The 21,075-nt window shown below is 43.7% G+C and overlaps 1 protein-coding gene across 1 annotated transcript in view; it reads right to left on the bottom strand.

Annotated features, from left to right (window-relative positions):
- The window catches only part of dnah9 (dynein, axonemal, heavy chain 9), a 187,644-nt gene that overhangs the window by 62,566 nt on the left and 104,003 nt on the right, over window positions 1-21,075 (bottom strand). The window contains exons 49-58 of the mRNA XM_074663038.1: window positions 20,842-21,038; window positions 16,471-16,633; window positions 14,427-14,550; window positions 12,956-13,098; window positions 6,784-6,945; window positions 6,294-6,527; window positions 2,372-2,452; window positions 1,991-2,170; window positions 1,232-1,462; window positions 339-533 (exon numbers count right to left, since the gene is read on the bottom strand). Coding sequence (XP_074519139.1) covers window positions 339-533; window positions 1,232-1,462; window positions 1,991-2,170; window positions 2,372-2,452; window positions 6,294-6,527; window positions 6,784-6,945; window positions 12,956-13,098; window positions 14,427-14,550; window positions 16,471-16,633; window positions 20,842-21,038 — 1,710 coding nt within the window. The remainder of the gene's footprint in view (window positions 1-338; window positions 534-1,231; window positions 1,463-1,990; window positions 2,171-2,371; window positions 2,453-6,293; window positions 6,528-6,783; window positions 6,946-12,955; window positions 13,099-14,426; window positions 14,551-16,470; window positions 16,634-20,841; window positions 21,039-21,075) is intronic.

Here is a 21,075-nt window from a genome sequence, read left to right as displayed (position 1 = left end):
TATGCTGCGGTTTGATAGAGTTGTTGATCCACACTGATGTCTCTGAAATCTTTTATGCCTCAGTTCTGAGATTTCAGGCTTCTGCTGCTCATCCCTCAGTCTGTACAATGTCAGCCCAACCTCTAAAGTTTTAAAGCTCTTTAATGTTTGTGTCATTTCTTCTCTGCATCAAAGAAACGACTGAAAAACAAGAACAGCCAATCCTTCTTTTAATAAAATGGTAATATAATTTCATAGCATTTATCCTCTGGATTTCAGATATTGAAATTGCTTTTTACTTGGTGTATAGAAAATAAACTTTTCATTTCCTGTGTCATTACTCCGGAGTGATGGCTTACATTGATCTTGCTCTTGATGGCAGAAAGTTTCTCCTGAGCAGCAGCCAGCTCTGCGTTGGCTTCACTCAGAGCCTGACGCTTGGGCTCCACCTCGCAGTAAACCTCATAAAACTTGACGATGTTCAGCACCCAGGAGCACAGCCCGGCCGCCGCGTTGGACTTGGCGGCCACCAGTTCGGGCTGGAATTCAGGATCCTGAAGAGGAACGAAAAGATAAATGCAGAATACAACACGGATCAGCACGTCTTTAGGGCTTTGAAAAGTGCTGCTGCAGGATCCTACAGCGCTCAACCATACTGACAGCTACTATGATCTGTACATAACTGTACATCTACAGAAAATAACACTGAAGGACATTTTTCTGCAGCAACTTCCCCACATTCAACATGAGGCCCCGTATCTCAGAGAGGGGGTCAGAGATCAAACCACCTGAAGTCAGAGCCGGTCCTTCAGGGTTCAGATTAAACTCTCCCTGTGGTTGTGAGACAGTTAGCCGGTTTACAAGTAGCCCCAAACCCAGCGACCACATCCACTGAGGAGTGATGAGCTGGATCTGTGCTGTTTGTTCCGTCTATATAAAAACTCTGCTATGACTCAGGAGCTGCATGTGTGAGCAGTAAATAACGGCTGGAGTGTTTCCTCTCTCAGTGTCTCACCTCGTCCTCGCTCTGATGAACTTTATAATCAGGGCGGCTGTTAATTCGTAACGCTTAATTAACTGGTTGATTTCTCTGGCTGTCATCTGAATGCTCGACAGGCGTAATGTGCCTCTGTCAGGGTGGTCACGCCCCTGGTAAATTTAGGAGTTATTAGTTGAAGTTGGCGAGCAGCAGACTGCACACTGAGCGCCGTTAGCCCGGACTCTAATGAAGGAGGCTAATTGAAACGCTCACCTTGAGGTAGGGCTGGATGGCTTTGAGGCACGCCTCGGGGATGTTCTCTTTGTTGAAGTTTATCAAAGAGTCCAGGAACGCGTCCACTTTGGCCATCATCACCTTTGCCGCCTTCCAGCTGCGATCCTTTGGGACTTTGCCGCCGGGCGCCGTGAGGACCATGACGGCCGCCGTGACGTTGGTCACCGCTGCCACAGGAGAGCCGAACGACTTCAGCTCTGTGAGGTTGTTCTGAGGCAGAAGAGAGCAGCGGTTTAATTGAGTTTATGAAGTGTGTATCTGTGTGGTCTGCAGGCACAGAGAGGAAAAGTAAAGGATGGAATAAAAGACGGAGAACCTGCGCTGACTCTGAGAAGACAACAGAGAATTCTAATTAGGGCATCTTTAGAGAGCTCTGAGCTGTGATTGAACTGTCGGTTCTGCTTGTTTGAACAGAGAGCACCTTTTAAACACACAGGCTGTTTTTGAAAATCCCCACAGGCTGCTCATAAACCTACAAGGGATGTGAGGATGAAGTTTAATGCCCGCAGAACATGAAGAAGACATTATTTTAGCAAAGACTCGGCTAAATCCTCTGATTCAATAATCTTCTGTGCAGTTCAAGGTCTGTGTGGACAAAAGTTACTCCACTGAAGCTGGACAAACCCAATCAAACAGAGACAGAAGAACCCAAATCTTTTTAGAGGAGAGGAAATCTAAGAGAGGGGCGCGTGATGGAGAGGATCAATAAGACGCAGGGAGGGGAGCACACTCACTGACCTTATTCAGGGTGTTGAGGGCGTCCTGAGCAGCCAGCAGAGCCGGTTCGGCCTTGGCTAAGTCCTCCTCACAGTCTCTCTGTTTGCCGCTGACCACCACAGCAATGGCCGCCACCTTTTGCTCCTCTTCATCAGCGATCGCCTTCTCTTTGGACACCTTCTCAGTTTCTACGCCAACGACCTGCAGGGAGCACACAGGAGTTAATCCTCACGGGCCACGGCGGCAGAAAGAGGAAGAAGCAGAAGATATGAGAAGATGAAAGTCATCATCTCTTAGACCTTGAAGCTAAAGCTGAGAATTCAAACCAGAATTAAAACTCAGAAACTTCACTGCAGGCACGGAGCCTCGTGCTGTGATGTTTTACAGAGAACATGATCGTACCTGGATCAGCTTGTCGGCGTCCTCGTTCTTCTGCTTTAGTTCCACTTCCTGAGCAGCCAGCTTGGCCTTGAGGTCATCCACCTATCAGAGAAGGAGACAGGGAGGTCAGGAGGTCATGTGACTGCAGAGCTGGAAGAATAAATTCACACCAGAGGAAAAGAGAGTCTCCAGATTCAGTTTTATATCTCTGATTGCATTCTTTAGGAGGATGACAAACATTTAAAGACATGAGATTCTAGTTTTTGAACTAACGGCAGGTTTACAACAAAACCAGTAGCAGAATTTGGAGCTGCTTCCTTGTTTCAACCCTTTATGCCAAACCAAGCAGTGCACATTGATTTAAAAGGTTACATCAATCCTTTTGAAGTCTGAATGATAGAAACTTTGCAGACTTCCTCACTTAAATAATTTCTGCAAAGGAAGGAGAAGAACGCACAGGGAGAAAGAATCCGACATGCAGAGACACTGAAGGAGGCATCGATGGAGAGCAGGGTTTGTCTGCTGTTAATCTATTTCTGTCTCATTAAATGCTATGAGTAACAATCAGTGTGTAAATCATGAGCACTAATGAATCTATCGCTATAATCTAATTGAATCTCTGAGCGGGTTTGAAGGACTGATGGTTTGTTTTGTCGTTTGTATCCTCGTCAGTAATACCATCGAGCTCCACGGCGCTTTAATTGAAACCTAAACATCTCCTCGATACTTCAATGCAGCAAAGCGGATCCTGTGGCTCAGAAAAATGGGAACAAATGAGCTTCACAAAGGGCCTAAACCTTCTCTGGGAACACAGTGTGCCCTGCAGGACTGAGCCACAGACCACACCACGACCTTTAGTCCAGAGGCAGAAAGAATCTGATTCTGTCCCAGCAGATAAAGAGGAGGGAAAAGATGAATGGCGTGCATATCAGGGGAACAAAATAAAGGCTTTTGGATCAAGAGCTGCTATCAGCACACACACACACACACACACACACACACACACACACACACACACAGACCAAAGGTGGTCATAAAGAGAAATTAAAGCTGTTTCAAACTCCTCATAACTCCCCGACAAATAGGGCTCTGTGTTAGCGTCGGACTCCATCAAACGTTGCACTGGGGAAATAAAAACAGACGGTTTTTCATGCTTGTCTTTCAGCTAATTAACAAACAGGAAGGAAATCTGCCTGGAGGGAAGACGGCCTCTCTCTGGTTGTGACGGCTCTGCGCAGAAAGACTCGGTCAAACATCAGACGAGCACCAAGTGAGCCATCAACATGATGAATAGGCGAGGGGAGAGCGTGGGGGAGGAGGGGGGAGAAGGACAAACTAATTGGTGGGAGACATGGACGATATTGAATACGTGTGAGCAGCTGCTGCAGGAAAACATGTCTGTGCTCCTCTCTGCTGCAGCACATACAGACTAACAATGGCTCCTCAAAGCAGGATCAGAGACTTTACACACACCCCTACATATGTGTGTGTGTGTGTGTGTGTGTGTGTGAGGGCTTACACACTCTTAAGACTAAATGCAGCTTCATTCATGCAACAAAGAGACATCTGGATGGTGGTGTTTGTGTTTGCACTCCTTTCCTTTTTCATTTTGAAGAGTCTGACTTCTATTGGTGAGAGATTAGGAACATCTACATTTAGTCACGCATTTAGAGCTCAACTGTCAAAGATACAGCTATACTGCATTTATAAAGTATTACTTCAACCAACAACTCCGCTTTTATCACTCATTATACTACTAGCATGAGTAGATATATCAGTACTGTCAGTTCAGTGAGTAAATAATCTACTTTCCAGAAGAGTGTGTTCTGCTTTCACACATCTTAGACATGGATATTCACTAACCATGCTGGATGTTTAGACTGAGCGTGTGTAGATTTTCAAACCTCTACATATTCATATGTTGTAGATTTCCTGAAAAAAATAGAGCAAGATCTCTATGAGATCATCACATAAGGTTCCCCTAACTGGTTCATCCACAGATATAAATAAGTGGATACAATACGCCCCTTTAAGCTGTGTGCCCACTGCAAGGCTAAGCTAGTGGGGACAAAGTTTCGGGGGAAATTTTCTCGGCACACTCTGGGCCCCTTATTACCAACTGAGCATGGTTTAAAGTCCACAGCCCACCTGAGTATTGTTGCTGACCATGTCTATCCCTTTATGAGCACAGTGTACCCATCTTCTGATGGCTACTTCCAGCAGGATAACGCTCCATGTCATAAAGCTGGAATCATCTCAGACTGCTTTCTTCAACATGACAATGAGTTCCCTGTACTCAAATGTCCTCCATAGTCCCCAGATCTCAGTCCAATAGAGCACCTTTGGGATGTGGTGGAACGGGAGATTCTCATCACAGATGTGCAGCGGACAAATCTGCAGCAACTGTGTGATGCTATCATGTCAATATGGAGCAAACTCTCTGAGGAATGTTTCCAGTACCTTGTTGAATCTATGCCACCAAGGACTAAGACAGTTCTGAAGGCACTAGCAAGGTGTACCAAATAAAGTGGCCAGTGAATGTATTTTCAATGCACATGCATTGCTTTAACAGGTACTTTGCCCCCACCAAGATGGCCGCCACTTAGGCATGTTGCTTAGCAGGCTGCCTTGTCTACTCTTCTGTTATTTGGACAGGTTCATCTTATCTACCTTTGAGGGGCGGGGCCTCAAACACCAAGGTCTGCCCATAACTAATCCCAGTGACAGGCCTTCAGAGGGCTGGCCAATCAGAGTGAAGGGGGTTTTTGGAGCGGGGAGCCTTAAAGAGACAGCAGCTACACCAAAGTGTTTCAGACAGAGGCTAAAATAAGGGTTTATAAAACACTGAAAAAGTAAAGATACTATGGGACACCAGAAGGACAAAATAAAGACTAAAACAAAAAAGCATAACCCCATTTAGTTTCGCTTGTTTTACTTCTATACCAACTACTACAACTTCTTCTTCCACACGGAATTTGACACTACAAACACCATGGCTACTACTTCCAAAAGATAAACTGGTACCCAGACACACACTTTAGTGTGTCCCTTAACGAGCATTTAAGAGCAGAAGAGTGTGTAAGCACCAATACACACTCTTGCATACACACGCATTTCTGCAGACATGACCAAAGAGCAAAGGTAGAACTGTACCTGCAAAAAAACTGACGAGGAAAAAAAATAAGAAGCCAATGTGTCCTCTAGGGAGCGAGTGACTCATACACTGAAACAGCATCTCCTGCAGCCCTCCCACACACACACACACACACCACACACACACAGTGGTTTAACCCTGGTTGTTTATCATGACCACAGCAGCCTCCAGTGAGCCACACATTCTCTGCTGTGAATGTTAAATAACAGCACTTATAGGAGAATACACACACACACACACACACACACACACACACACACACACACACACACACACACACACACACACACACACACACACACACACACACAAACTCTACATTAATGCTGCCTTGTTGCTGTAGAAGGTGTGCTCTCTAATTAGGAGGCTTCTCTCTTACCATACAGCGCCTGTGTGTGTGTGGAGGAGGAGAAGCACAAACACAGGACACAGAGTGATGTCACTTGTGTGTAAGAAGTGTTTATGCATGTGTGTGACTCTGTGCAGGTGGGTGTGTGTGTGGGCATGTTTATGTAAATCTGCGTACGGTACATTGGGATGAAATGTATGTGAATGTATACCGCGTGTGTGTGTGTGTGTGTTTGATCCTCTATAATTAGAGGCGCTCCACACACAGATCTGCTGTTCCATTATTCATGGAGTGTTCAGAGAAGGTGTGAAGGTGTGTGTGGATGTAAACCTCAGGACAAATGGATCCAGGTGTTCATGCTGGAGATGAAACTTTAGGAGGTGCAGAGGAAAGTTCTGCTGTTTCATGGTCAGCAGGTCACCTGAGAGTGCTGACGTCACCTGAGCAGAGGTTCCTTTGAGCTTCTGCAGCCCGTTCTCCAGCCGCTCCATCTTGGAGGCCAGCTCTTTGCTCTTCTGTCCCAGCAGGCTGCCGTACAGCTTGATCTGCTCCAGGAAGGATTTGGGCGTGGTGTAGTTGTAGCGCCGCTCGTTGGTCAGGAACTCCTTGGACATCTGGTTGACGCTCATGTGGACGTACGCCATGAATTTACTGACAGACTCCTTCACCTGAGGCTGGGGGGAGATGTAAATCAGAGCAGTGTTTGGTGTTAAGGTTGGATGACGGTGCAGATTCAGCAGCAGAGGAACATTTCCTGAAGCTCAGGCTCTGAGTTAAACTGTCATGGCCTCAGTTCGCTCCTGGAATTAATATCACACTGGTTGTGTCACGGTGCCTGATATTTTAAATTATATTCTCAGAGTGTGAACATCATTTCAGTGGGTGGTTTCATCACTGTGTGTGTTATATTAAAGTGTGAGCCATTCTTACTTCAATGTTGTCCACCTCCTGCAGGAACCTGAAGCTGACTGACTCCAGCGCCTCCTGTGGCCACTCGTGGAACCAGTCGATGGCTGTGCAGTTCACCACGGCGGGGAACTTTCTGCCGCGGATCCTTAGTTTGCTCCCCACCGGGGAGAAGCATAGAGCCACCTACAACACACACACAAACACATGTACACATCTGGGGTCTTCATTTTAACATGAGTCATATTTTGGTTTCTGTCTGGTCTGAGTATCGACCAATCGGGTGTCGGCAAAAGCAGGAGGAACACAATCCACTGAGACGTTCATCTGTTGATGTTGAGTCACTAAAAGCATTCAGCCATTAAATTTCTTGACTTCCCTGAATGTGTCAGAGATAATGGCTCACCTCCATTCAACAAACAAACGACCAGTTCAGGACCTGACAAAGCCTGACGTTTGACTGTTTACAGTGAAACTGAGACTCATTGATGAACCAGTAGATGTCATGGACCAAGAAATCCTCACTTGTATGTTAAATGAAGTCTTGAATGTAATTTGTTCAGCACTCACTGCTGGCTACACAAGAAATACAGTAAGGTTAGTCTTTATTTCCCAGAGGCGTACACGGATAGTCGCTGGGTTTAGAGAGAATTTGGTGTGAAGTGTGATAGAGCTGCGAAAACAGAGTCATTTTCCTCTATCTGAGCCAGAATGAGGAGAGAAAGGGAGGAGACTCCAGCACTGATTAACTCTCCTTCAGGGTCAAGAGGAGGAAAAAAACAGAATTAATTATTTGCAGCTCTGTCATTAAGCAAATAAAGCCTGGAGCAGGCGTGTGAATTAAAGAGTGTGTGGAGCTCAGGCTACGTCAGACTGATTCTCCCCATCGCAGACTAACAGCTGGCTCGCTGAAGAGCTCAGCCAGATACTCGCTAACATAAGACCGCAGAGACAAACGCACAGGAGGAACCCCCACAGACACTTCTGATCGTGTTCCCCTCAGCAGGACCAATCTCTCACAGCCACTGAGAAACCTGCAAAACTAACAGAAACAAAACTTAAACAGTAATTAGTTTGTTTGGAGCAGCAGAGCAAATCCATCCAGAACATGGCTGCGTTACACCTGGATTCTGATTGGTCAGGTCTACCTGTGGCAATGATGAACATAGGTTATCCTGATTCTCTGACTGAACTGGTTTGAGACGGAAGGAGCTACAGCAGCAATAAGAAAGGCTTCATGATGAACTATTAGCCTGTTCACCAATCTCAGCTTCACTGTGAACAGTAAAGGTCTCTGCAATTTTTCCAATCCTTTCAGGTCTTTATGAGGATTGTTTGATTTTTCAGAGATGCCATGGGCTGCTTGCAACGTCATTCATCATCATCATCATCATCATTTAATTTAGCTGGTAGATTAAATAATGAATTACCAAAATGTACAGCGAGGTGGTCCGACACGTTTTCTGTCATTTCAGGCTATGTTATGATTATGAATGAAGACTCAAGTAGGAGAGAGAAGAGTGCAGAGAATATACAGCAATTCATACTTTAAATTCAATACCTTTTAAAACCTTATTACTACCCACAGAATTATTTTACAACCATCTCCACACCAAGCTGTAAGTGATGATTAGCAAACTTTGTAACGTTTACACAGATTTTGATGTATAACACTACACACAACTAAATGCATTTAGAAACGCACTGATGTTGCTGATATCATTTGACAAACTCTCATGTACTCATAATGTCTGTATGTTGAAGATATGAGAGCCACTTTGGTGCCCAGATGAGCCTGCATCGTGTTTGAGATTTTGAACGACCCCTAAATATGACATCATCAAACACTGCCCACAAAGTTACGTCTTCGGGATTAAGAGGAGGATTTTTGATTATGTGCCAAGACAGGCTATAGCCCACATGTAATGAACTAACGCAAACCTTAGCAGATAAACTAATGCAAAGCTTAGCAGACAAACTAATGCAAACCTTGGCCACCTCAACTTTCCATGTATTATAGGCTGTAAGAGCAGCAACATTAACCACAGTTAAATAAAAGAAAAAAAAATCTACAGTCTTTTCCAAAATCATTATCAAGTCCAAATAGTATGTAACGTAAGTCAGGCTGGGACCTGGTTTCGCAGCTCTGACCTAGTCTCCAACTTTAACCCCCCCAAGGAAGGAGAGGTAATAAAGCAAGTTTTGGAAAAACAGACCTCTGCGCTAAAGTGGTTTTCTCCCCAAGTCTGCCTCATCCCTTCCTCTGATGTTTGCAAGACTATAAAACATTAAGACATCGGTGTAAATTCGAAGACTTTTCGTTGACACCTGGCGGACATGTGAAACTGTACAGACATCCTTCTTTCAGGGAGAGGCTGGAGAGACCTCTCAGCCTCCACCTAGTATCTTGTGACCCTTGACCTTTCTCTCTGGGAACAGGAGAGAAGGAATGCCAGGAGAAGATCTGCTCCCCACCTTCTCCTCAAAGACAAAGACTCTTTGATTCACACAGTTGAGCACAACACAAAAATGATGTTTTTACACCAAGACTTACATGTACATCTTCACCTTTGCAAACATGTACTGTGTAATGAGAATCATTGATAATGTGTGTGTGAAAACTGCTGTCTTTCCATTGTAACATCTTGATTTTTATTTTATTGGGTTCTTAAAGAGGAAAACCTATCATGTTTAGTCTTGATGTGAAGCTTAAATCATAAGAAATGTGATTTTGACTATTACATGTAGGAATCTCTTTACAGCTCAAAGTTATAGTTAGTTAGTGATCTCTGGAACAATCTGATCCACGTGCAGAAAGATGAGATGTGAAGGGGCGTCAGCCTAAAGTGACCTCACTGACTCGGCGGGAAAAGCTGAGTAAAACTCCACACCAGGACAAGAACATTGGCTCTTGCTCTTTTCTCTTCACCCTTCTACACGAAGGCTCTGGCTCTTCCTTCTACCCTCCTTCCAGGAGGCTAGGCTCTCTTCTTCTACCCTTCTACACGAAGGCTCTTCTCTTTCCCTCTACTTCTTTCAGAAGGATCTTCTCCTTCTGCTCCTCAACTGGCAACGCACATGCCAACTCTAAGCTCATCACCGGCTCCAGACTCTACAGGCTGAGACGCAAGTCACCTCAGCCCGACTGCATCCAGTCATCTATCGGTGCCTGGGTCTCTCCCTGAGACACCCAGCTGATCGACGGGGATTCCCCCTCATGCGCTGACGTCAGGAGACGAGCGCTGCTCACTGCTTTCCCTGCGGTGATTCAACTTTGGAACTCTGCCAAAGTTTCAACCCGACGCCCGGCATCATCGCCGTTGTTCCAGCCGCTACTGCCGCTGTGAGAATCGACTCTACGGACTCAACTCATCGGACATCACCTCCGTGACGCTCAGATGACCTGCAGCAGGCCTCCAGCCTCTCCATCACCCCTCAACGGACATCCGCAGACATCTGCAGCGGGACCCAGCCACCTCTGTCGCCCCCTCCACTCTCACCATCGGCCTCAGAACTTGTGTAAGACAATCTTGCATTCACTGGTATATCGTGGTCAATGCCCCAGAGATCTTGGGTGGGTTAGTTAGCTTATGCGGGTTGGTTTATGTCATTTTTATTCCATTTATTCCGGTTTTTATGATCAGTTCCACTTTCTATTCCTCATTGCATTTATCCTTTTATATCTTTCACCTGTTCATTTATTCATGCACATTTTCTTCTTTTAGTTAGTAAATAAACTTTTCATATATAAAGAAATTGCTTTCTGTCTTTGTGTGGTTGAAATTAACGGCCTCTGTACACCGTTCAAAAGAATTCACGTTTGATGTAGCGGCCTTTTGATATTGAGACCTGATAATTAATAATTCTATGAATTATTAAATCACAAATTCTTACAGTAAACCTTTCTAGAGTTTCCCTGTTTTCTCCAAAACTGGGTGGTGCCCCGACTTAAATTTAAACTCGCATATTGTAAGTTTAAATGTCTTTTGAAAGTTATACTTTCGCTCCGGTGGAATGCTGGCATTCTGCTGTTAATAATTAACTAGTCATTCTTTGACACCGATTCACGCTACAAGTATAACATGAGGCTGAATGAGTCATAACTCATTGAATGAGTCATAACTTTTTTATTAACAGGCTAAAAATTGGCTCATTTTTGAAAGACAGGGCATCTAATGATAACAAAAGAAGCGTAAAGTGACAGACTGTTATAATATTCCTCTTTAAAACCAATTTAAAAAAGAAAATTCAAAGAGAAGTTTGAGGTGGGCCTGGGAGAAAGTGTGTGGGCCTGGCACTGTTGGGCCCACCCATGATGCCGGCCCTGGTGTGTGCGCTCACCTAAAACACACTGACAGACCCTGCTCAGGATCAATTGCTCGATCACTGCTTGATGATTCCATTTTTCTATTAACTGTAAATTATGGTTGTGTGACATCTCTTCGGATTATGGATCCAAAAATCACATCTGAAAAAAAAAACAAACTCAGTTTGCAAAGACCTTGAGTCCTGCAGAGGCTTCTCTCTGTGGTCCTTCAGGGGTATGAAGCTGAAACACAAACTGCTTTTTCTGTTCTCTTCAGTTTGCAAAAATACCAACATCCTGATGCAGATTAGTCAAAAGTCAGGCTTTGTCAGGTCTGTCCTCAAGAGGAGAAGATGACTGAGGTTATACACTTAACATTTGTGCAAAAATACACGTTTATGCAGCTTTGACTCAGCATTTTTCTTGCAACTCCTCTGAACTCAACTTCAGCACTACAAAAAACATAAATCTCATCAAGAGTTTTTGTCTTATTTTCAGTAAAAAATGTCTCTATAGACTTAATCTAAGCCACATTCACCTGACCAGTCCAGAAAATTGTCTCATTTCAAGTTCTTTGAAGACTAAATGAGATCTGAATTGCTGTAACAAGTTTAAAAATATCTGCTGATGGAACAAGAGAAAAGTTACTTGTACGAAGACATTCTAGTTGTAAGACAGTTAATTGACAGTGACATTTTTGTTTTTTTACTTGTTACAAACAATTTTGTCTTTAAACAACTTGAAACAAGACATTTTTCTGGACTGATAAGTTGAATGTGGCTCATATTGAGTATAACGAGACAATTTTTACTAAAACTAAGACAGAAACACTTGGTAAGATTTCAGTTTTGTGCAGTGAGGATGCAGCTTATTCAGGTATCAGTACAGGGTGCTCAGTATATGTGCAGTTTTGTGGCAACGACTAAATTCACTGTTACTATTCTTTATTTCATAAAGTTAACTGAAGGAGCCTCCTGTACCTGTACAAACAGCAATAAACATCTATTCTGCTCCGTTTTCTTCCATCAGTGTTTCTAATCAAAGCTGGCTCCATAAAAAGGTCTCATCATGATGATTTAATCCTGTATTCACACAGACGCTCCACATGCAGACACGTTTCCAAACACTCCGATTCAGATATTCAACATTTTGGGAAAGCGCTTCCTCCCTCCATCCAGACACACAATGTGTTAGACACAGAGCCAAATAGTTTGAAATCCACTCTGTGCAGGCGTGTGCCCGTGGGACTGCCTTCCCATCTATTCACTCTGCAGCCCGGGGAGGCTGGAGCAGGAAGCGAGGGGGGCGGAGGACGTGGGTGGTGGTGCACACTGTAATAATGACTGGATAAGCAGCCCCCTGGATTCCCTCTCTCCCTGGGGGAAACAAAGCGGCTACACGTTGGTGAAATTATCTGCAGCTAAACGCCGGATTTCTGCTCATGTCTGTGATTTATAACGACGTCCGCCGCCTCCGAAAGCATTGGAGTTCATCTGAGAATGTCAGGGAAGAAAATTGTCTGGGGAAAGGCTTCATCATGGAGCCAGATGTTTATCCAGCTATGAGGATTTTTTTATTCTGGATTGTTAAATGAGAGTGAGGAACAGCAGCTCCTGCTTTGTTAAGAGAGGGTGGAGATCAAATACCGACACAGAGACATTAAAGCTCCAAAGAGAGGCCTCAGTCAACCACCAGTCTGAAGATCTTAACCTCAAAGCAGCTACAAGGCAATTTTCTAGACTTCTCAGGTGAATGTGACTCATGTTAAATCTAATGAGTAAAATAAAAACACCAGCTCAGCTCTCAGTTTTTGTCATGTAGAGTGATGATTCTGACTTCTCTCAGGAGTTTTATGGAGGAGCAGTTTCTAAAAACTAGGGTTTGCTTCACCTTGAGCTGTCTGCGGACCCTATCGATGAAGAACTTCCAGCAGTTCTCCCTCGTGTCCATCAGACCCGAGCCTCGGACCTCCGGCCTCACGCTGCCAATGACGCTCTCCACCTCATCATCCGGGAACAGGTCCGGGATCTCTCCTGGAATCAAACACATCACACCCATCACTTCAGTGGGAGCTGCACCGCCACAGGAAGCAGCAGAGGTTTCTGTTGGCTGAGACTCGGAGGAAGCTCCACAGGCCTGTTCCTGACTCTGACACTCTGGTATCAGATGTAGGTGTGTTAATAGAAGTGGAGGCAGCGGGGTTCATGCTGAGGGCTTATGCTAATGCAGCTTCTTAACTTACAGCTGCAGAATCTGTACGTCGACATTAAAGACGCAGCCTGATGGAGCTTTGGAGCTCTTTGTTCAAACTTTTATTTCACTCAGCTGCTTAATGTCTGACCTGCTGCTGCACCACAGGAGCTCTGCGGTGACCTCTGACCTCCACATTAGCCCTTTGTTCTGCTCAGTTCAGGACCTTTGTTGGTTTAAACACTAATTAAACTCACCTTTCAGAGCATCATTGAGAGGAGACACATCATGAGTTGCAATTTGAATTGCAAATATATTCCATATTCATTTCTTTGATCATTGTTATGAATGTCAAGTTAAAGGGCAATTCTGCTTCTTTTTTTTACCTCAAAAGATTATTTTATACATTCAAGGCCTATACAAAAGAGGCAAGAAGTCAGAGACAGATAAAATTATACACCTAAGATTTTGTCTGATTCAAAGTTTGTGTTGTTGAAACTTTCAGTAGCTTTGGTTTAACCTTGATCTAAAAATTTCAGGACCATCCTGGGGTTGTATTCCTGTTGAATGATCGGATGGAGGTGGCAGAACGACTTCAGCTCCTGTGCTTTCAAAAAATCAAATGACTGTTTTAGTGAATGGAGTCTGGTGGCTGTGAGGACAAATGTCCCACATCCTCCTCTTCCTCTGACACAGAAAGGTCTCTCTGCAGGGCTCCTCTCTGTAATAACAGTCTGAGTGAGTCAGAGACAGAAACAAGAACTTTTACAGAGCAAATCAAAAGAGAGATCCACAGGAGCTAAACTGTGTTTGTTCATGACCTATTCAGGACATTTAGGATCTCTGAATAGAGTTTGAAAATAACAGAATGACCCTTTAACTTTGTTTTGAATGATGGTCAAAGGAATGAGCTGCTTTAAGGGACTGTGATTCTGACTGAGTGAGATGAAAACAATCCGTGGCACATTAAACCATGTTTCCCATGGTTCCTCCTGCAGTCTGCAGACGTGAGCACTGCAGACGCGGCTCTGTCTGTTTGTTGTTGCTTGTTGCAGTCGATGAGTGAGGCAGCAGAAGTGGCAGCACACTGATTTGTTGCTGCAGCAGCGAAAGCGTTCCTCTCTCTCCTGCACAAACATGACACGCAGTAATTAGTGACGCCTGCTGTTACCTGATGCCAGCAGATCGTTGACCAGAACCAGGAACTTCTCGTCTGCCACTTGGGCGTCAGTCATCAGGAACACAGTGCCAATATTCTTCACGCCAGCTTTGATGTAGAGGGACGCCAGGTCAGTCTGGGTGACAGGAGGAAGAGAGGGATGGAGAGAGGGACAGAGAGGAGGAGAGTGGGCTGTGAGAGGGCTGCAGATTGGTCACAGCACAGTGAAAAATCCTGACCTGAATGATGTGAGGATTCTGTCTGCAGGGTTTCCTGCATGTGGCTGTGTGTCTTCAGTCTGCTGTAACCCTCAGTGTTAAGGAATAAAGCTGATGTGAGAGTAGGAAACCTGCAGTTCCTCTGGTGTCCACTTGAGGCTGATTCTGAAAGTGAGTCAGTCTTCATAGGGCCCCATGTTAAAAACTTTATGGCTGGAATAAATGTGTTTACAGACTCTAGAGCTACACACACACTATGTTTATATTTTCTGCTTCAGAAATAATTTAACAAAGCTCTAATCCCTTACTTAACCCCAGGGTGCTGTCTGCACAATGTCACCTCTTAAACCAGTATTTCAGTTGTTTTTTTAAGATCATGGATCACTTGAGCTCTGTACCAGCGAATAACTCTACAATCTGCAGTTCCTTGAGTGTCCACTTGAGGCGGTCTCAACAAAACTGGTTCAACAACAGCTTTAGCCTCTTTACCTATCTGGGCTATTTGTAAAAACTTCTGGGGAATTTAAGGGACTGTGAGGAGGATCTGTTTTAACCAGACTGCAGTGACACCTTTTTGCTCAGAGTCATGACGCTTAAAAAGGCGTGTTTGTTTTGTAAATGAAAGAAGATCAGGTCTTTTTTCTAACTCTTTTCCTTGTTCAAGACAACTTTTTATCAGATCCAGCATCAGGAGGTAAGGTATTTTTTGACAGTCAGGTAGAGCTACGCTTTAAGATACGACAACAAGCTAACTTTGTCAGTTTGTACCGTAGTTTAGTAGCCGGCTATATTTAGCTCTACTCACAGCCCGGTGCTCTAAGACGTGTTTGTAATGTGTGATGCTAGTGATGCCTGGTTATGTTCAACCAGAACTCTTCACCCAAGCAGAGCTAACCTAACCTCACTCTTCATTTTCTTGATAGACTCTCAAGTTTGAACAGACCACTGCAGAATAGATGCTGAGTGTGGGTTGGAATGGGCATTAGCACAGACTGTTTAACCTGTGTTTTAGCCTTTAGCTTATGTTTTAGCATTTAGCCTGTGTTTTAACCGTTCACCCATGTTAAAGCCTTTAGCTTGTGTGTTAGCCTTTAGCTCGTGCTCTATCTCTCTCCTGTTTATCTTTCCTCTGCTCTTCTGTCCTTTTTCTGTCTGACAGTTTGGCTCCAGTGTCCACCATCACTACAAAATTAATCACAGGAATCGTTTTCACCAGAGAAACACACAGATCTAAACTTCATCAGCTGGTGTGGTGTTGTCCTACAGACTTAAATGTGCTGTAAATCAATCCAGTCCTGCTCAACCGATTTATTTATTTATTTTTATGAATAACCTATATAGGTGCTGATAATCTCATTTTAAAGTGTGGATAAGGAACATGCATATATCTGGAAGGCAGATTTTTTTAAAGATCACTTAGAAACTCCTCAAAGCCCATTTAAGAAGCAGGTATTTTTGGATACCTTAATATAAAATAAATCGCTGTGATCAGCCACCAACACAAATGAACTCAGTCTGTGTTGAATACAGTAGAAATTAAGCTAATTTCTAATTAATCAATGAGCCTCAATGTGACCTGTCTTAATCCAAGGACCTACATCCCCTCCACATCCATCCTCTCATTCAAAACCTCTGTCTCCAGGTAACAAAGACGAGGGCTGCTCATATAACCCCAGACTTCATTTACAGCCAACAAACCGAGGGTGACATCATTTGTTGCTGTGCACATTTCTTTGACAGCTCCTGATCCTGTCCCTCATAAAGCTGAACATGTTCCTGTAGCAGACACACTGAGCTGTTCAGATGGATGTTTTCTGGCCGTGAAATTCAGTTCAAACCTTGAGGTCGGCGATGCTGTAGCCTTTTCTCAAGGTGATCTGGAAGACCTCCAGACTGGAGATGAAGGCGGCCAGCCGGGTCAAACTCTGCTTGCCGCTGCCGCCCACTCCGACCAGCAGCGCGTTTCCCCGCGGAGACTCCAGGATTCTGTTAATACGGCAGCTACATGTGGAGGTGCCGACAGCCGGGGGAGAGAGGAGGAGGAGGGGTGTGAGGAAGGAATCAGAGGAAGGGGGAGATAAAAGGCAGGGGGGAGGAAAGACAATCTATGAGTCATGAGACAAACACACAGGTAGTTTCTGTCTCCTCTTTGTGCTGCTTCATTCAGCACAGGCTGAGTTAACCCTGACAGCTCCTACAGAGAGCACACATACCGTGTCTCTGCTCATTGTTCCTGCACCTGGAAGGTTTCATATCATTAAATCTGCACAGAAATACACACACGGAAGATTTACACTAACAAACAACTGACAAAAGCAGAGAGACTCTGCACATAATCCGACCTGTTTTCTCTCAGGTGTTTCTGAATAGCTGCACTGAGCGTGTTCCAAGTCCTGAATGCAGAGGCACTGACAAAACGTTTCCTCACACCTTTTTCCTTTCATGAGCAGAGTTTAGAGGAGTGTTTGAGTCAGCAACACCAGAAATACTCAGCATATGTCTGTTATTTTACTGTTATTTATCTCAGTGAAACTTCATATTCATGAATTTAACAAAAGCCAAAGGTTCTTTATCTCCTGTTCCAGCTGTTTTGGTTTTATTTGCATCAGATTGAACCAGTTCATGCTAAAATCTGATGATAAACTCTTCACTGATAATTACCCCCCTTTCTTAAAGAACTCCAGAGTAAGAGCTGAGAACAAACTTTCATCGTTTCTGATTCAGCTTCATAAAAAGCTTTAATTCAAACACCACTCACTCACAGCATTTATACTTCAACAGATTTCTCACACCTTCAGGGAACATTTCAGCTCTGGATGTCACAAACAAACCAAAAAAAAAAGACTGATGACATGAAGGTTTTCCAAAAGTGAAGCCAAAACATCAAAATTCTGTCCCTGACTGGCTAGTCCAGGGGTGGCCAACCTGTGGCTCGTGGGCCGCATGTGGCTCTTTACCTTTTGGTATGCGACTCTTCAATCCGTTAATAAAAATGTATATGTAGATATTGTTATGAGTAGTGGTGTGCCAATCAATCTAAACAAATATTGACACATTGATGCTAATGTTCGGATCAGTATTGGTCAATACTTGGGTGATGAGATTGATACTTAAGTTTCAGTTTCCCCTCTCTACATGTGCTCCTTTCAATTGCTCTATCACTCATGTGCTTATAGCTTTCTAGATAGATAGGTAGATGCAGTAAAAACAGAGATTTATCTTTGACATGGCTCCAAATACGAATTTAAACACACAAACACAATAAATCTCGCTTTGAAAATTGGAAATGGATTGATTTTCATTTTATGTCATTTTGTGCATTTGTAAGACCATGTGTGTGATGTGGCTCTTTGCAGTACCGTGGTAATTTTTGTGGTTCTTGGTCTCTGACTGGTTGGCCACCGCTGGGCTAGTCCAAAGGTCAGAAAACACTTAAACTCCGTTCACTACACCAACATACTGATAAACCACAACATGCTGTCACATGGGCTCTCATTTATCATTGTGCGTTAGAGTTGGCGCAGATTTTGGAGTAGCAATGTGCCATTTGTGAAATGCGCGTATCAGGGCCAATCACAACATACACCTGATCAGGTGTTGATAAATGTGGTGGATTAAAACAGTCGTAATTTAGATAACACTATTCTACAGATTGGCAGAAGAAGAGTGAAATGTTGGAAACATTTTTGGTGTCATATCTGATTCAAGGTTCTAAATATTAATCTAAAGACATCAGTTTTTTGTCAGAAAATGCTCTGCCCTCACGATCTAATAATTCTCCACAGACGGATTTTCCTCACTGTACCGTGCTGCCCTCCAATATGAAACTTATGTACGTGAACTCAGACCTGGTATGGGATTTTTGGGCATTTTTGGTTGTATGTACATTTAATAAATGAGGGCCATGATATTTGTCAGCTGTGACTGTTTACATCCAGGTAGTAGAGCTTTAGAGCATTATAACTGTTAAGACTTATCAGAGCAACAGCTTTAGCTGACGCTGCAATCAAACTGCTCAGGGACGAATCACTCCATGTAGAGAATCAAACTATTTATGAGTAATTTCAGCAGATAAAGTCTGAAACTAAAGCTGTATTGTATCTGAGCGATGAATCAGCTCCGTACAAACACTGAGCTCATGATGAAAACACAGACTGACCTTTAAAACAAGCGGACAAGGTTTTCATTAGATGAGTCTCAGAACAGAGGAGAACTGAATATTATCACTGGACCGGGGTTTATCTTTGGGAAGATAAAAGAGCAGGCGTGTTTTTCTGCTCACTGCAGGGCTTTTCTAGTTTTCAAATCACTGCTGCTTGATAAAGAAGCAGATAAAAGATACAAGAGTTTCTTTAAAAACAAAAAAGCTAACCCAACATTATCATCACAGGAAGTATCTTAAAATGATCCTCAGGTCTTGTTTGTGCTCTGTATATTCAGCAGACGTTCTTCTTCCTGTTTGAGGAATGTTTGTTCAGACGGCTTTGAATGATGTACGAGAGATAGACTCCAAATAAAACACGGAGCTTGTGTTGGAGGTGAGTGAGGAGCGTGTCAGCCCGTGAAGAGTTGAGGCTCGCTGCTGCATTTTTCACCTCTGAACAGAAAGTGGTGCTCTGCAGAGAAACAGTCTGAGGCTGAGCAGAACACAAACACACCAACCTGCACGTTCCTTAAGATGATCTGAATGTGCTCAAAGGATAACTGAACAGTGTAAGGGCAAAGACGACATGACAAAGTGGATGGTAGGAGTTAAAAGCCCTGTTTCCACCAAGCAGTTCAGTTCAGTTCATCTCAGCACGGCACGCATTTTACAGCGTTTCCACTGACTGATCCCCGGACAGATCCCCAAATAAACCAGACAAACCATCCCACTTTTTGGGACCCTTCTGTTGGGGTGCCAGACTAAACTGATCCAATCACGGAAGGTGGAGCTAGAACAGGGTTCCTACAGCTCAAGGCAAGTTCAATTTAAGACTTTTTAAGACTTTTTTAATGATGTTGGACATCAAATTTAAAAACAGGTCGACACCGAACCAGAATTGAAACAAACAAAACTAACAAACAAAAACACCACATGAAGTACCTGGGTTGAAGGCAATTTTAAGCCTTTGTTAATTTTACATAAAATATCACTTTTTATCTTTTTTTAACCCCTTTTTTACAACTTTATGCCTATTTTGCCCCCATTCATCTTTTTTTGGCCACAGTCATATCCATTTTGGGAATTTTTACATGGTTTTTGAAATTTAATTTTAAATTTAGTTCTCAATTTTGTTGCCATAATCAATTTTCCTGAGCCACTCTTCGATTTTTTTGCCATTTTTTCCTAATTTTTTTCTCTCTCCAGGCACCCTAGGTAGAACCAAGACATGCGTCTGCTTTAAAAGTTCCTGGTGAAACCACATCCCCGTTTTGTTAGTCCTGCTATTGTGATTACACAATGTTGCCACGAGTGTAAATCAGAAAATTATTTAGAAAAATGGATAAATGTTACTTAATTTTTTTTTTTACTTCAAACTAACATAAATCTTACCAATGTGTTTAAATTTGGATTTAAGACTTTTTAACGCCAATTCAGGCCTTATTTTTAGAATTATGAATTCAATGCCTTTTAAGACTTTTCAAGGATCCATGGGAACCCTGTAAAAACACTGCAGTCTGTTGATTGGTGGAAAGAATGGTCACTTCCTGTGTGACAGGGGCTGCTGTATTTCTCCTGGTGGCTCACAGCCTTCTCTGAAACAAAGTTTGATTTATCTTTGTATCAAAGAGCTACATGCCAATCACAAAGAAGAGGAATTGCTGGACGTCTTCCATCGTTGCTCTTTGTTTACTGTGTTGCGTTTTTCTTCTTCCTTGAATTTATGCTATGGTGTCATGCTGTTACGTAACTAATGCAGCTATCAGCCAGCTTACACACCGCCTACCAACAGGATGCACGTTGGGTGTGGAAACGCAAACAGGAGCAGGTTTAACCGAGCCAACCTGTACCAAATGGTACTGATCTAAACCAGACTGCTTGGTGGAAACAAGGCTAAAGTGTGCAGACTCAGGTTGGAGCAGGTCCCACCTCCTCCCCTCTCACAGTTTTATCTCAGTGACATTAAATCCTCAGACACCTGAGCAGCTGATTCCTCTGACAGACCACAGACCAACACAAAGTTGTTTCTTTAAAACCTCTCCCCCCCCAGGCGTGGAAAACTCACATGTGAGCCATGGCGTCCTCAAACAGCACCAGGTTCAGCGTGGCGTTCACTTCGTTGTATCCATCCAGAACCTCCAGCAGGGTTTTGTTCAGGCTGCTCCAGGACTCTACAGGCAGGTACCGGGGCTCCCCGAGCCCTCGGGCAAAGTGGCAGAACAGGTTCATCTCCCGGCTCTCTTCCAGAGTCTCGTCCATGTCCTCGGGGAGAGAAGCACGGGTTAGAGCGTCACAGGAG

The sequence above is a fragment of the Halichoeres trimaculatus genome, unplaced genomic scaffold, assembly GCF_033239565.1.
Source record: "Halichoeres trimaculatus isolate MK-OKI-2021-1 unplaced genomic scaffold, fHalTri1.1 fHalTri1_scaffold_23, whole genome shotgun sequence".
Lineage (NCBI taxonomy): Eukaryota > Metazoa > Chordata > Actinopteri > Labriformes > Labridae > Halichoeres > Halichoeres trimaculatus.
Note: the sequence above shows the minus strand (reverse complement) of the source record. Positions and strands in the feature narration are given on the sequence as shown.